Source organism: Salvelinus fontinalis, chromosome 10 (genome assembly GCF_029448725.1).
Source record: "Salvelinus fontinalis isolate EN_2023a chromosome 10, ASM2944872v1, whole genome shotgun sequence".
NCBI classification, from domain to species: domain Eukaryota; kingdom Metazoa; phylum Chordata; class Actinopteri; order Salmoniformes; family Salmonidae; genus Salvelinus; species Salvelinus fontinalis.
The window spans coordinates 27,525,857-27,543,390 of NC_074674.1; the positions used below are offsets into that span (position 1 = coordinate 27,525,857).

Consider the following 17,534-nt stretch of genomic DNA (forward strand, 5'->3'; position numbering starts at 1 on the left):
TTGTTTATAGCCTCAAACGTTCTGCCAATGTCACTCAAAAGCCCATTAAGTCTAGGTCAAGTTTCAAGTGAGGCCTACCTTTCTGCCATGTAGTGGGGGGAGGGGCAAATTAATTCATTGTTCATTGGACAGCCTAACCCAAGCTTCATGTCCACTCCCCGCCCAACCCTAACTGTAACCCCAACTCTAACTAGCTTCATGTCCACATCGTGGCTCAACCCTAACTCCAAGAGACAAGATGTGGAGGGCTCTGGATATGAAGCTAGGGTAAAGGTTTAGGGTTGAGTTTAGAGTTTGTCTGCTTGCCTGCCTGCCTGGTGTTTATGTCTGTCTTCCTGTCTGTGTCTTTAACCAATTTACCCATTGCAGCTGTCACCAACTTTTTTCCCTTGAATGCAATGTATTGACTTATATGCCAATATCCTTGATGCATATCTATGCGTCAATATCCTCTCTGTGGGGGGGGGCGAGTGGAGAGAGGTGGAGGTGGGAGATAGAGGGAGAGAGAGAAATAGTATAGAGGAGACAGAATGGAGGGGAGGGGGGAGAGAGCAAGCGAGGGGGGAAATAGAAGAGTAGGGTGTCATGTTAATGATGCCTTTCTCTGTGTCCATATTGTGATGCTATTCTTCCCCCATTGACTGCAATTTATTGACATTCGCTTCAACCCTGTGACACATCTTTTCCTATTAACTGCATTTATTGACATAAGATTAAATTGGTTGAAGCTTGTCTTTTCCCATTGACTGCTATGTATTGACAAAACCCTGTGACACATCTTTTCCCATTGACTGCAATGTATTGGCATAAATGTCAACCCTGTGGCACTCATCTTTTCCCATTGACTGCAATGTACTGAGAAAAATGTCACCTAAGGTGACACTCATCTTTTCCCATTGAATGCAATGTATTCAGAAAATCAGCTGCAATTACATTTTAGTTTTTAGCAAAAACAAACATGCCAGGATGACGTTTTCAGGCTAATAATGGGCGGTTCAGCCTATTTGGGCCCAATAACAATTATAATATATGCCATTTAGCAGACACTTTTATCCAGATTGACTGAGTCTTAGTGGCACTATTAGAGTAGAAGCAGCGTGTACGCCGTATACCCACTTCTTTTTCAGTGGGCATTGCATATACTCACTTCTTAATCCCCACGATGTGTATCAAAGTAGTGTATGGGAGGTACATGCCGTATCAATTAATAAAGCTGATGGAACAGATCAGAATGTTTAGATTCAAATGTTAAACTATTATTTCTTCACATCATAGGTGCAGCAATGTGCGCACGGTGGTAAGCCTATGCAAATGTTAAAAAATGTGATATTATCAATGTACTAGGACAGAGCCAAGAAAAACCACAATACTGTCTGGTCTTTGTGCACTTTAACCAGCCTAGATGGGGTCATAAAAGCATAAGGAGATGCTAGACATGATTAAGTATTGTTTCTTAATGTTCATTCCCCACCCCTACTTTAAAAAAAATACATGTTCATGTTTGTCTCAGCGATATGTATTATGATTTTGGCTTATGTGATATTTACTTGGGCAATTACAAATTCCTTGTAAATAACCAGACTGAGGCATTGACAGATGAACAGCACTCAACCACTCGCTCTCTTGTGTGAGAAAAACCAATCACTTCCCTCACATCCTTTTCAACAACAGGGCCTTATGGGGCTCCACTAAGAGCCTTGTTTTGATTTCCTCAGATGAAATATAGGTAATTGCCCAAATAAAGGAAACACCAACATAAAGTGTCTTACTAGGGCGTTGGGCACCACCATGACATAGATTCTACAAGTGTCTGGAACTCTATTGGAGGGATGCAACGCCATTCTTCCACAATAAATTCCATAATTGGTGTTTTGTTGGTGGAAAACACTGTCATCGCTCCGGAATCTCCCATAAGTGTTCAATTGGGTTGAGATTGTGACTGAGATGGTCATGGCATATGGTTTATATTTTTTCCTTGCTTATCAAACCAGTCAGGGACCACTCTAGCCCTGTAGATGGGGGCATTGCCAAGGTAGCCAAAAATAATGGTCTGCCCAGCATTGTTATATATGACCCTAAGCATAATTGCTTAACTCAGGAACCACACCTGAGTGGAAGTGCATGCTATCAATATACTTTGTATATCTCATTAACATAAGTATTTCCATTATTACCTATATCAACCCCCCACTGACCTTTACCTGCCAATCAATATAATGAGCACTCCTTTCAGAGAACCCAATGAAGAAAGACATGTCTGCACATTTGTTCAAAACCCATTGAGTGTCAACTTCAGTTTATTTTCTCAATTGAGTCACTGTTCCGGTAGGCCTATGTACAAATCACCTTCAGCTGGGCTGGTATTTTTTATTACTTAAGTCAACTTGCGGTTTAAATTTCTCACACACCTCTGCGAGTTGATGTATGACTATACAGTGCTCTACAGAGTGTAATTAATGGTGTATAGCCAAGGTCAGTGTGGATGGCTGATTGATCAACATGCTGATCAGATGACACATTGATTTGGAGCTCAGCTCCTCTACCAGAGGCCCTGGCCATCCATCTACCCATTATCCAATATCTTGCATGGGGATTGTTTCTCCCACTCCCATCCCGAGACTTTAGTCTCATTGGGCCTCAGTATGACCACCAAGAAGCATACCTCATGTAGCCTAGCTGTCTTTAATAAAGAAAATATTTCCTTATAAGAAATCAGACAGGTTTAAGACTACTTTCTGTGAATAGGTTAACCGATGAGCAGACCAATGAGTGTTGCTCCCCAACCAACTGATTCTAATTGTTAAGAAGCCCAAAGTAAGATAGGAACTTAAAACTGACCATCCTCACTAGGGGACAAAGTTTAAACACACCAAATTCTTGAGCATCAACACAAACGGTTGAACAAAATTCATTAAAGTGGCATTAAAAGTGAGCGACCAGCTTAGTGTCACAGGAGAAAAAAGTGGAGCTGGCTGGGGCACTGGCGCTATGAAAGGTATTTAATGACAGGAAGCTTCATGGATTGAAGTTCATTACTAGTGAACAGCAGGGGGAGAGCTCAGTTACTGACACTACTACAGAATGGAAAAGTACACAGATGTTTACATGTCCTGCAAAGCATTTTTATAGCCTATAACACTTTCTACAATAAAGATGAATACACCAAGCAATTTACTCTAATAGGCCAAGTATCACATGCAGTTTAACATTTGGATGAGCGGTTGTTCTATGGCTTGAGGCAAATTTGAGATGGCTTGTGAGGACTGAAATGGTCTCGACTCCCCCTTGTGGCTGACAAAGGCACGCTGCAGGTCTAGGCATGGGCACAAATGGCCATCAACTACAGTAATTAATGTGCTCAAATTAAATTGATACATTTTCACTGGAGCAAACAATAAGGGGTCCATCACCAAGTCAATATACACAAGGTTGTACAAACTATCCTATACCAGACGTGTCAATGTCAACAGTACATTTATTATTATAACAGGTCAAGTATTCATATTTCCCATTACAATGAAAGGCCATTCAGATGAACTCGGATTTATATACAGTTCTTTGGGATGTATAGGAGCAAACCAGTTTTCTTTTTTGCTTCTCTTGGGAAGTGCAGCTCATTCCACTAAAGCACAGTACAGGTGAAGGGCCACCAATGGACTGGGCTCTGGTCTAATGCCGGTCCCTTCCTTTAGGCCAGGGCAGGGAAGTCCTCTGGGTCATCAGGGTTTGGTGCCTGTCCCTGCTGGACCCGAGCCTGGGGAGAATCAGAGTCAACTTAGTGGAATGCCTGCATCAAGACGTGGGTAAAGAACAAAGCCCAGCAGGCAATTGTAGTGCTATTCACAAATGCATGAGGCACCAGGGACTAAAGAAAACACTTTGCTGCCCTCTACTGTGGTTTGAAGCCCTTCATGTACAGCCAACAGGACCCAGTCAACCAGACATACCTTTTCAGGAGGCTTCTGAGGAGAAACGGTCTCTGGCCGTGTGGCTGGGCCACCTCGTTCACGCCCCCCTCTTCCTCTGGTCCCCCGCGATGGTCGTCCCAGGCTGCCAAAGTCAATCTTCAGCTTGGCTGTGATGTCATTGGCGGGGCGACGGAGAGATGCAGCATCATCCTCCTCAACCTCCTCAACCTCCTCCTGCTGATTCACAGAACCCAGGCAACGCAGACACTTAGAGAAATCAGTACGCTGTGATTAGGGTTGTAAAACTACCAGTAATTTTACTGGAATTTTGGTAAATAGGTAATCTAGGGTAACTTGTCATTTATACTTAACATTGTCTATTCAAAAAATATATACCCGTGTCCATAAGTTTCTAGTGGATTAATTTTCAATTAAGTCTTCAAGTATTTACTGCCACCAAAACATTTACAACAAAGACATTGAAAGATAAATAAGTAAAAATATCCTTCAATATTGCATGCCAAAACCCTCATATTATACAAACAGTATCCACTTAAATCTGTTATATTCAGGATAATATTATACAGCATTGTCAATCAATTTAAAAAATATATATTCAAGTTCCCAAAATACTGGTAGTATTTACCAGTAATACACGCTCCCTTTTGCAACCTTAGCTGTGACTCAATGAGAGGTACCAAAATGGAAAACGAGTGATTAAGCAGCCTGTATTTGCAGCATTTTACCAGGATTTCTCACCTCAACCTGTTTCTTGGACTTGTGGATGACCACTGAGTTAGAGGGCACAATGGTATCAGCCTTGCGCAGGTTGAACTCCTTCTTGGGCCGGTTCTGTTCTTGCAGGGCTTTCCACTCATCCAGAGACATCTCCACAGCAACCTCCAACACTGCTTCCCCCTCACCTTCATTCTCAGGGGCGCTGCAGAGAATCAACAGGTTACCATGGCATAGGAAAATCGAACACTCCAAAACTCATTCTATAACTAGAGTGAATTGTGAGTATTTAAAATGGTAATGTCAGTGCATGTATAGCCTAGTCTAAAAAAAAATTCATCTAGTGAGTATTGCAGAAAGAATTAGGCTATACATGTATACTGTTTGCATGGTCTCACTGTGATTAAATAGTGGTGCTGTGCTGGTGAACCATTTGTCACTCACAGACTTGCACCAGTCTCTGCCACCTCATATCCGTCACCTCCCTCAGTCGCCGCAGCACCATCAGCCGCCGCACTAAAAAAAACATCAGTATAACTACGGTAACAATCATGCAAGACAATTCTCAGATGACAAACACTTGGTTGTTGAACCACTCAATGGGGGCTTTAAAAAATAATCTGATCAAAAAGGAATACGATTGGCTTTAATTTATATTTTGTTCTAGATACAAGTCACAACATTTCTCCATCCTTCCAAATCTCATCTTGTTGACTACTATTGGAAGTGTGGGAAACTTCAGTATCTGATTATGTGTTCGAATGGGAGCACTGGCAGTTAACGCTTGCATTAGACTGGGTCCGAGGCGAAATCATGTTCCCTCTCAGGAGGGGCATATTCTTATTTTATCCTTCTTCCTTGATATGGCCACGTCTCTTTTTCGACCAAATTGGACAACATTTAAGTAGCCTGTGGCGTTAATTTGGCAACTTACACTAGCTAGCTTGTTGCAAGTCAGAAATATTTTTCTGAAAACCTCTGGACCGCCATCCAGGGGGAAATATTTGATTGGTTTTATAAGTGGCAACAAGTCACTTGCATCCTCCTAGACCAGGAGTTCCCAAACTTTCTCACTCAGGCCCCCATTCCAACCTTGTGCATTCTACTATTACAACTTTCAAAAGTAAGTTGAAAGCCGGACTGACTTTTTGGGGGGGACCCCACAACCCCCCGCTGACCCCTACAGGGGGAGTGCCCCAGTCTGGGAACCACTGCCCTAGATTAGTGATGCACCGATATAACATTTTTTGGCAATAGCGATATTTTCCTTTACAAAAAAGAAACACGATATCCAATATTATTATTTTTTGCGGCCTTAAGCATTCTAGTACAGTTAAAACACACACAGACGCAGTGGTCTAAGGCACTGCATCTCAGTGCAAGAGGACTACAGTCCGTGGTTCGAATACAGTTTGTATCACATCAGGCCGTGATTGGGAGTTCCATAGAGCAGCGCACAATTGGCCCAGCATCATCCGGGCTGTTATTGTAAATAAGAATTTGTTCTAAACTGACTTGCTTAGTTAAATAAAGGTTACACACCACACTGACCAAAAAGTTATTTTGTTGGCATTTACACATGTCCCCATTACCAGTAAAACAATCATAACCCATTTCTTTCACTTGTTGTGCTATTTCGTTGTTCACTTGTTCAGCCGTTTCATTCTCAACCAGGATTTCTATGGAACGCCGTTTGGGTCTTTGCGTGTCAAAAAATATACATCAAATAACACCACATAATCTGTTTAAGTAGCTAGCTAACTATATAGCTAGGCGTTATTTAACCTTTTCTCAATAGGGGGTGCTGTTGGGACTTTGTAATAATTCCGTACCCAAATTAACCTGTTGAGGCTATGGGGTGCTGTTGTCACTATTTATGGAAATCGTGTAATTTTTGAAACGGCTTCCTACTAAATTCTTGATCGTACAATATGCATATTATTATTATTATTGGATAGAAAACAGTCTCTAGTTTCTATAGCCGTTGAAATTGTCTCTGAGTGGAACAGAACTCATTCTACAGCAATTTCCCTGACATGGAGTCAGATTTCACACATTTTGGCCCCTGATCTGGAGTCAGTTAAAAGGCCACTGTTATTGCTATGAGTATACAGACACGGCTTACGTCTTCCCCTGGATGCCTTTACGTGATGACGATTTGAATGGTATCGATTGCGCAATCACAGCCCCTATAAAACAAAAACACGTGTAGGTAGGAACTCTTTTCCAGATGCGTCAGGCGCGCGGTGGACACCGACCTACTCTTTTTCCAAGCATTAGTGTAGCCAGTTATATTTCTCCGGTCATGTTTCTACTTGTTATAGGAGTTAAAAACATCATAAGGTAGTTAATTTAAACCGTTTTATAGCAATTTATATCCGTTTAGTGCGATTTTGGGACCTTTATTTCTGAGACACTGTGAATCTCTGGGCACGGTTCCAGTTCATGCCGAACGCAATGGGCATTTCTACATGGCAAGAGGACAGCTTTCGACCAAAAGACGATTAGACCCAAGAAAGGATTCTTTGCCCAAGATTCTGATGGAAGAACAGCTCAAAGTAGGAACAATTTATTATGATAAATCGTGTTTGTCGAAAAATCGCTTATGACGCCATCTTGTTAGACGTAGCTTCGCTTGGCGCAAACTGTATTGAAAAGTAAGGATAATTTAAAAAATGTAAATCAGCGATTGTATTAAGAATTAAATTGTCTATCAATCGCTGTCCACCCTATATTTTTTAGTCACGTTTATGAGTATTTATGTATACGACTAGATCACTGTCTAATATGGCGCACGACATTGTCTGACCAGCTGGGCAACTTTTGTCATTGTCTAACCATGATTTTGGTGGCTAAATATGCACATTTTCGAACAAACTGTATATGTATGTTGTAATGTGATGTTACAGGAGTGTCATCTGAAGAATTCTGAGAAGGTTAGTGAAAAAATTAATATATTTTGGCGATGTTTACGTTATCGCTCTCTTTGGCTAGAATCAATGCTCTGGTAACGTTTGCATATGTGGTATGCTAATATAACAATTTATTGTGTTTTCGCTGTAAGACACGTAGAAAATCTGAAATATTGTCTGTATTCACAGGATCTGTGTCTTTCGATTAGTGTATGCTGTGTATTTTTACGAAATGTTTGATGATTAGTAATTAGGTAAACACGTTGCTCTATGTATTTATTCTAGTCCATTTGTGACGGTGGGTGCAATTGTAAACTATGACATCTACCTGAAATATGCACATTTTTCTAACAAAACCTATCCTATACCATAAATATGTTATCAGACTGTCATCTGATGAGTTTTTTTCTTGGTTAGTGGCTATCAATATCTTAGTTTAGCCGAATTGGTGATAGCTACTGGTGTTGGTGGACAAATAAAAGATGGTGTCTTATGCTAATGAGTTTAGCTAATAGATTTATATCTTTACATATTGTGTCTTCCCTGTAAAACATTTTAAAAATCGGACATGTTGGCTGGATTCACACGATCTGTGTCTTTCCTTAGCTGTATTGGACTTTAATGTGTGAAAGTTAAATATTTAAAAAAAATTTTTTTTTTTGAATTTCGCGGCTCTGCCTTTACAGTGGAATGTGGGGGGGGGGGGGGTGTGCCGCTAGCGGCACCCCAGTCCTAGACAGGTTAAACTGCCTCGTACTCAATTCTTGCTCGTACAATATGCATATTATTATTACTATTGGATAGAAAACACTCTAGTCTCTAAAACCGCACAAGGGGGACATCACAATGGCGTCCTGCAAAAGCTTTCGTTTTAGCAGTTCTATATCTCCGGTCATGTTTTTATTCGTTATAGGTGTTAAAGACATCATAAGGTAGTTAATTTAAACCGACTTATAGCAGTTTATTGCGGTTTTCTGGGATTTCTTTGTGACGCGCTTTCACGAGTTGGACACCTCTCCAGTGGGTGGCTATCGTTAGCTGCTATTTCTACAGGAGAAGAGGACATCTTTCAACCAAAAGACGATTGTTCTGGAGAAAGGACACCTTGCCCAAGATTCTGATGGAAGCTCGGCAAATAGTAAACAATCTTTATGTTGTTAATTCGTATTTATGTTGACAAATGTCAAATAATAATTCCGCCATGAATTTCGGTGCGGTCTCGCTTTAGCGCACGCTGTATGCTGAAGTAACGTTAATTTTAAAAATGTAACAGCGATTGCATTAAGAACTAATTTGTCTTTCATTTGCTGTCCAACTTGTATTTTTTAGTCAAGTTTTGGATTAGTTACTGATTAGAATAGGTGCCTCTCCAAAGATTTCTCCTGACATTTTCTGGGCAGCTTGGCAACTTCTCATTGTATAACCACGATTTGTGCCACTAAATATGCACATTTTCAAACAAACTCTATATGCATTGTGTAATATGATGTTATAGGACTGTCATCTGAAGAATTCTGAGAAGGTTAGTGAAAAAATTAATATATTTTGGTGGTTTATACATTATCGCTATTTTTGGCTTGAATCAATGCTGTTGTGATGTTTGCTATTGTAGTAAGCTAATATAATGCTATATTGTGTTTTCGCTGTAAAACACCGAGAGAATCTGAAATATTGGCTGGATTCACAAGATCTGTGTCTTTCATTTGCTGTACGTTGTGTATTTTTAAGAAATGTTTTATGATGAGTAATTAAGTAATACACGATGGTCTCTGTAGTTATTCTAGTTGCTTTGGTGAGAGTTGTGATGGTGGCTGCAATGGTAAACTATGATTTATACCTGAAATATGCAAATTTTTCTAACAAAACATATGCTATACAATAAATATGTTATCAGACTGTCATCTGAGGACGTTGTTTCTTGGTTAGTGGCTATTTATATCTTTATTGGTCGAAATTGTGATAGCTACCTATGCAGGGAAAAAAATGGTGGACAAAAAAAGTTATGTCTTTTGCTATCTTGGTTAGCTAATAGATTTACATAGTGTCTTCCCTGTAAAACATTTTAAAAATCAGAAATGATGGCTGGATTCACAAGATGTGTATCTTTCATCTGGTGTCTTGGACGTGTGATTTAATGATATTTAGATGCTACTATTTACTTGTGACGCTATGCTAGTCAGCTTTTTTACTGGTGGGGGTGCTCCCGTACCCGGGATTGGGAGGAAGTAGAAGTTAAAATAACCCTAATTTACAAGACAGATTTCGCATGGAGTTGAATCCCTGAAATTACCTTACTCTTTCAAATGACTGCTCGACTTGTTGACTGCTCGATCCACACAGCAAACATTGTGGGCTAGGTTAGGAATGATGTTGCACATGTAGCATTATTACATCCTGTACCTACGTTATACAAGTACGCATGGTAGCGTTGACATCGGTTTTTAACATTGGCGTTACACTAGACCGACCGATACCAATGTTGGCATTTTTAGCTAATAATCAGCCGACTCTGATATGTTCACTGATATATCATGCATCCCTACTCTACTGTAATCCACCTCTTTTTATAGTCTTCCTGATGAGAACTTCCCCAGGCTTTCGAACAGAATGTGAAATGCCTGGGCTTCACATTCTGGCTACTCCCCCAAATTATAGCAGAGCTCTCCTATAGCTAGTTAAACACTGCACTGAGCAAAAGCAAGGCGCTACAGAGGGTAATGCGTACGGCCTACACCCGGCTATGTCAGAGGAAGGCCCTAAAAATTGTCAGACTCCAGCCTCCCAAGTCAGACTGTTGTTACCGCACGACATGCAGTACCGATGTCTGGAACCAACAGGACCCTGAACAGCTTCTACCCCCAAGCCGTAAGACTGCTAAATAGTTAGTCCAATTAGCTTTGTTATCTGCATTGACCCTTTTTGCACTAACTCTCGACTCTTGCTTATTATCTTTCCTGTTGCCTAGTCACTTTATCCGATGTTCGTATACACCTGTAGTTTACGAAGCACCAACGGTTCTTGTGTGCATACTCACCTTATGTGGTCCCTCATAGATCCCCAGTTACGTGGACCACTGCCCCCTCGCTTCTCCTCTGACCGCACACCACTGAAACAGGCAAATGCTCAAACGTCACCAAGCTCTACTTCACGGAAAAATTGATAAGGGTTACGTGAGGAGTATTGTTCTTACGTTCTATCACTGCCACTGTGGCGCTCGAACTCCCTCTTGCCTCTCTGGTCAAAGCCATCTGTGGATCTTATGTTGCCCCCGCCACGCATTCCTCTTCCACGGCCTCCACCTCGGCCCCTTCCAGGACGCTCACCCTGATCCACAGGCCTGTTGGGGTAGAGTCAGTAGTTATTACAGTCCTTGTGGCCAGAGTCAAAACACATACTCTAGACCAACAATAAGCCTTTGTTCTCTCCTAGCTGATCTAAGAAGACTAGAATGGGGGTAAGGAGCATGACTGCTCCACCAAGGGTGCTGTTGGGCCAGGTGGAGTTTGAACTTGCATACAAGTACCCAGTTCTCAGATCTGCAAAGCAGTGTCAGCATAGAAAATAAACTGAAGGAAATTACACATGGAAATCCTTGAATAGCCAGTGTCCCGTTTAATATGTGAAACCAGAAAAATGCCCACCTCGTGTATAACTACCTTTCAATAGAGTATCCTAGGGGTGCTTCACTGTCGTTCTGCCTTCGATCCCGGAAGCCAACTCGGCGCTCCTCTACATGGCCAGGTGCACCTTGAGGATATTTCGGACCTGCACATAAATTAAAGCTTAATGTAGATGACAAATTATGCAACCAGCACCACACAAAACCAGTAGAAGAGCCAACCAATCCAGAGAGGATTCAATTACCTACAATGTAACCAAGAGCTAGCTAGCTGTTAACTATACCTCTTAGGCATTATCGCGAGGCCACAGCTTGCTTGTTTCTACTGTTTAATGGGTAGTTATACAGAAGAAAAAAAAACAATATCAAAAGGTTTTACTAAGCCACAGTTCATACACGGAAACCAGTCAAGTTAAATTCATTAGGCCCTATTCTATGGATTTCACATGACTGGACAGGGGTGCAGCCATGGGTGGGCAGAGGCCAAACCACTTGGTAGCCCAGCCAACCAGAATGAGTTTCTCCCACAAAAGGGCTTTAATACACCACAGAAATATACCCCCCCCCCCCCCCCCCCATGATGTGGGGGCAGCTTATGATAGAGAAATTAACTTTAAATTATCTGGAAACAGCTCTGGTGGACATTCCTGCAGTCAGCATGCCAATTGTACTCTCCCTCAACTTGGAGACATGTGGCACTGTTGTGACAACTTCACATTATGAAAGCTGTCTTGTCCCCAGCACAAGATGCACCTGTGTAAAGATCATGCTGTTTAATCAGTTTCTTGACATGCCACACCTGTCAGGTGGATGTATTATTTTGGCAAAAGAGAAATTCTCACTAAAAGGCATTAAAAAAAAAAATAACGCACAATTAGAAGCTTTTTGTGCGTATGGCAAATGTAAGTACATTTTTTATTTCAGGTCATGTTATTTCAAAACTTTAAATGTTGCGTACATTTTTGTTCAGTGTAAATGTTCAAACATTGCTAACGTGTACAGCTGTGTTATGACCCAAATCCAGGTTTAAGCCATCGTTAGCTAGCTGACTACCGTTGCAGGTCTACTAGCTAGCTAGATAACGTCAAAGGCCTGTTCTGTAACGACAACTAACGTTAGCTTGTATGTGATCGATTTAGCGGCAGCTTTGCTAACTAAGTTGCTAGCAATTTCACGAAAGTAGCACTGATTCAAGTAAAAATAAATAGCTGGAGCAAACTCATGTTGCACCGAACTTGGCTGCCATCTACAGTAGTTAACGTTTCATTTTTGGCTAGCTACAGTAGTTAACTACCCAAAGAGTCTAAAACCCAAAGTCCACAATCCCACAGAATTCCATAAAATCGTTACATGGAACACGCGAAGGACAAACAGCAAGAACCTCTATTAGAGTGTAAGTTCAATAGTGAGCAAAGTTCGTCACGCCGCAATTGTGTAAGTTTAACTAACTACACATGCAATACACCCGACACATGCTGTCAATCTTCACTATAAATTGGACACTTTCTTGAAGTAAACTAACTAGCCCTTCACATATCGCATCGACTTACCCTGTAAACTTTTAACGTGTGCATTGTCGCATTCCCCAGCACTCAATGCAGTTCTCCTGTCCTTTTGAGAGTCCTTCTTAACAAGTTTATCTGTAGTGGCAGTTTTTTTAGGCTCATCCTTCTTTTTCTTCTGCTTCTCCACCTGAGCCTCTCGAATGATGTCGAACGGGTCGGCCTCGTCGTCTAAAAGCTGACCAAAACGGTTTGTCACGGCGCACCCAAAACCAGCACTTTCGGTGTCGATGGGCTCTTCAACAATTCCCTTCATGTTGAGAATGAAGTTAACAAAAAAATCTAATGGAATACAATCTGGATTACACCTCTAAATCTATTGACCTTTTTTTACGAGCCGAAGACCTCAATAACAAACATATTGACCCGTGATTAAATCACGACTATTCCACCTGGCTAAAATTAGAACAAACTCACTCGCATATTTGAGCATGCGGTTCGTCCAAAATGGCGGATAATTTATATTCAACCCATAATATTACAATATTATTCATGACGTTAGGACACACCCATTTTTTAACGTCATCATCATACAATAGTTATTGGGCGCGTTCGAGCGGATCACTTTTGTCAAGTTGGTGACAATCGCTGGTCACCACCTTTCAAATTGTGTTGCATTCTTTTACAGCCATCACCTGCATTGTGGAAGGCACTAATTGTTAACCAATCATTAAGTGTTTTGTTTGACCCACGCGAATGGGACAAAAGATGTGACTGAAAGAGGAAGCAACTTTGCCACGATTCATATGTATATAGTGGATACAGAAATGAATGTGATATTTGAGGCTCTCCCCAATTGATAGTACAATGTACACACATATTTACAGTTTGAGACATGCTTAGTTCGACATTACAAAGAAAAACTTATATAAACAATGGCAACACTGCCATGCACTGTGCCTTGCAGTTGGAAAACCAATCTGACTTTTTGGCTGTCACAGATGCACCTTGATTTTCGTCTGCAGTCAGTTGCTTCAGCTATACCTACTTAAACAAGCCAATTATCTCTACACCATATCGGTTTCTGTACTCAAAAAGGCTGCTTTAACACAGGCAGCCCAATTCTGATATTTTTTCCACTAATAGGTCTTTTGACCAATCACATCAGATCTATTCATCTCCGATCTTTTTCAGAGCTGATCTGATTGGAAAAAATACCAATAAGTAAAAAAAGATCAGAATTGGGCTGCCTTTGTAAATGCAGCCAAAGATAGTCCAAAGAAAATTAGCCCCCCCAATAATTGTACATTATTCATGAGGTGTTAAATGAGGTGTTGAGGTATTATTCATGAGTTGTTGACCGCATTTTTGACATCATATATTCTGTATATCCAGCACCTTGCATACAGTGCCAGTGTGTGAAAATGTCAATTTCTGGTTTATTTATTTAGTCATTTCAAAAGTAAATTCAAATAATTAAATATATCCCTTGATTTAACCAGGTGAAGAGATCCGATCTTTTGCACAGTGTGGCTGCAAAATAGATACCTGTTTTCATCATGCCAATCATCAGAAAATAACACACCACTGCTCATAGCTAATTAAATCAAATGGTTCTCATCATTAGTTGTGATAACCGTTGATCTCAGGCAGCTGTACACCCGTAGCTGGATAATTTTTGACCAACATTTTCTTGGCGATACTTTCTTCATTCTCAACTTAGAAGAAAATGGTGACTTATAAACTTCCATCGATAGTTGCAGGTGGAACGTTGGAATTTAGAAAATTCTATTTAAATTGCTCTATTTAAAGCTTCAATATGTAACTTTAAGGGCATCCTAACCAAATTCACATAGAAATGTGAGTTACAGATCTGTCATTTTCTATGCTTCCCGTTCTTATGCGTAGCTGAAAATACAATAGTTTTGGTTATTGCAAAGATAGTTCACAGCGGTTTAGATGGTCCAATGATTCTGTACACTATACATTGCTTGTTGTGTCACACACAGAAATTAGGCAAACTATTCTAATTTTTGCAACCAAGAAATTACAGTTGAAGTCGGAAGTTTACATACACCTTAGCCAAATACATTTAAACTCAGTTTTTCACAATTCCTGACATTTAATCCTAGTAAAAAGTCCCTGTCTTTGGTAAGTTAGGATCACCACTTTATTTTAAGAAAGTAAAATGTCAGAATAATAGTAGAGAATGATATATTTCAGCTTTCATTTCTTTCCTCACATTCCCAATGGGTTATAAGTTAACATACACTCAATTAGTATTTGGTAGCATTGCCTTCAAATTGTTTAACTTGGGTCAAATGTTTCGAGTAGCCTTCCACAAGCTTCCCACAATAAGTTGAGTGAGTTTTGACCCACTCCTCCTGACAGAGCTGGTGTAACTTAGTTAGGTTTGTAGGCCTCTTTGCTTGCACATGCTTTTTCAGTTCTGCCCACACATGGGATTGAAGTCAGGGTGTTGGGATGGCCACTCCAATACCTTGACTTTGTTGCCCTTAAGCCATTTTGCCACAACTTTGGAAGTATGCTTGGGGTCATTGTCCATTTGGAAGACCCATTTGCGACCAAGCTTTAACTTCCTGACTGATGTCTTGAGATGTTGCTTCAATATATCCACATAATTTTCCTACCTCATGATGCCATCTATTTTGTGAAGTGCACCAGTCCCTCCTGCAGCAAAGCACCCCCACAACATGATGTTGCCACCCCCGTGCTTCACGTTTGGGATGGTGTTCTTCGGCTTTTTTATTTATTTAATTATTTATTTTTTTATTTTTTTATTTTTTTTGGGGGGGGGGGGGTGGATCAGCTTAATATTGCGGAAAGAATGTTGCTTCCAATGTAATTGTCTGCATCATTTCCAATCCCCCATATTTTTGGGGGTAAATATATATATCTATTCACGTATGCATACATATACACATATATACATACACATACCGACATAGACATACATACTTTTTTAAAGAGTATTCCTTTATTATTATTCCCTGCAAACCCTACCACCGATCCCCCAATTGGAGTAAACTGATAAACATTTCTGTTTTTACCTTCAATTTATACATCTTATACACATTTTACAGACACAGTCTACTTTATAATAGTTCTCTCTTGTTTGTTCTTAGTCCTTCCTCTATTTCTGTTGTCCATCCAGTTTGATTTCCACTTGTAACTATGCTATTTCACAATAGCTCCGCACCTATACATATTTCACAGATCCCGTATACCCTACATTGTTTATCTTGTTATTAGTCCCACCCTTCAGCTCCACTCAACCTTCCCCATCTATCTTCCAACATCATCCATTTCGGATTTTTATTTGCCATATATTTTTCAACTGTGCTGTGATGCTTCACAAAAGATTTGAATCTTCCTATTCTCATAGCTTCCACGGATTGTAAATTTAAAAAACATTTTTGCTAAAATAATTATTATATTATTGATTGATTGACTATGGCTTTTCAAATCATATATAACATTCTATTAGTTGCATGAATTTTGTACAATAATTTAAATTGAAAAATTCGAAGTTTTGAATCCGGCGTTGTTTTGCGTATCAATTCATAAACCATGTGCCATGGAATGGGTACATCGAAAATCTCTTCCCAACTATTTTGCAATTTATATGGCACAGCTGTAAGTTTTTTGTTCTTCGGCTTGCAAGCCTCCCCCTTTTTCCTCCAAACATAACGGTGATCATTATGGCCAAACAGTTCTATTTTTGTTTCATCAGACCGGAGGCCATTTCTCCAAAAAGTACGATCTTTGTCCCAATGTGCAGTTGTAAAACATAGTCTTGCTTTTTTATGTCGGTTTTGGAGCAGTGGCTTCTTCCTTGCTGAGCGGCCTTTCAGGTTATGTCGATATAGGACTCGTTTTACTGTGGACATATACTCTTGTACCCGGTTCCTCCAGCATCTTCACAAGGTCCTTTGCTGTTGTTCTGGGATTGATTTGCACTTTTCGCACCAAAGTACGTTCATCTCTAGACCGAGCGCATCTCCTTCATGAGCGGTATGCCGGATGCGTGTTCCCATGGTGTTTATACGTGCATAATATTGTTTGTACAGATGAACGTGGTACCTTCAGGCATTTGGAAATTGCTCCCAAGGATGAACCAGACTTGTGAAGGTCTAAAAAAAAAATTCTGAGGTCTTGGATAATTTTCCCATGATGTCAAGCAGAGGCACTGAGTTTGAAGGTAGGCCTTGAAAAAACATCCACAGGTACACCTCCAATTGTCTCAAATTATGTCAATTAGCCTATTAGAAGCTTCTAAAGCAGAACATCATTTTCTGGAATTTTCCAAGCTGTTTAAAGACACAGTCAACTTAGTGTATGTAAACTTCTGACCCACTGGAATTGTGATAAAGTGAATAAGTGAAATAATCTGTCTTTAAACAATTGTTGGAAAAATGACTTGTGTCATGCACAAAGTAGATGTCCTTAACCAACTTACCAAAACTATAGTTTAACAAGACATTTGTGGAGTGGTTGAAAAACAAGTTTTAATGACTCCAACCTAAGTGTATGTAAACTTCCGACTTAAACTGTACATAGTGACTTCTGCATATTGCACCTTTAATAATAATTAAAAAAAATCTCTGTGAAATAATCAGACTATTTTAGTGGGCCGCTCTAGTGTAATTGGTGTTTCCATTGTCTTGTAATTGCCAGCTGAAAAGTACCCAGGGCCTTGCCTTGGCTCCAACTTAGAGCAGATCCGCCGGAGCCATGGCCCACTGAGACACGGATGCTGGCCCGTGTAGATGGAAACAGACAAGTCTGAGCCTTTTGGGTAAAACACTGGGGTAAATCCTTGAAATGCGGCATAACT

At 40.3% G+C, this 17,534-nt stretch overlaps 1 protein-coding gene across 2 annotated transcripts; it reads right to left on the bottom strand.

Moving 5' to 3' along the window:
* Positions 1-2,981: 2,981 nt before the first annotated feature.
* On the bottom strand, positions 2,982-13,196 carry LOC129863899 (intracellular hyaluronan-binding protein 4-like). Of its 2 annotated transcripts, none has more exons than XM_055936293.1 (8): positions 12,725-13,196; positions 11,212-11,320; positions 10,746-10,892; positions 10,590-10,661; positions 5,088-5,159; positions 4,668-4,848; positions 3,948-4,142; positions 2,982-3,754 (listed from the first exon to the last, which is right to left on the bottom strand). In XM_055936293.1, the coding sequence occupies exons 1-8, from the start codon at positions 12,990-12,992 to the stop codon at positions 3,689-3,691; spliced, it is 1,110 nt and encodes a 369-aa protein (XP_055792268.1). In that variant the 5' UTR covers positions 12,993-13,196; the 3' UTR covers positions 2,982-3,688. The 2 variants fall into 2 exon arrangements, with proteins under 2 accessions (XP_055792268.1, XP_055792266.1); XM_055936291.1 differs by having other exon boundaries at positions 3,948-4,145.
* Positions 13,197-17,534: the final 4,338 nt, after the last annotated feature.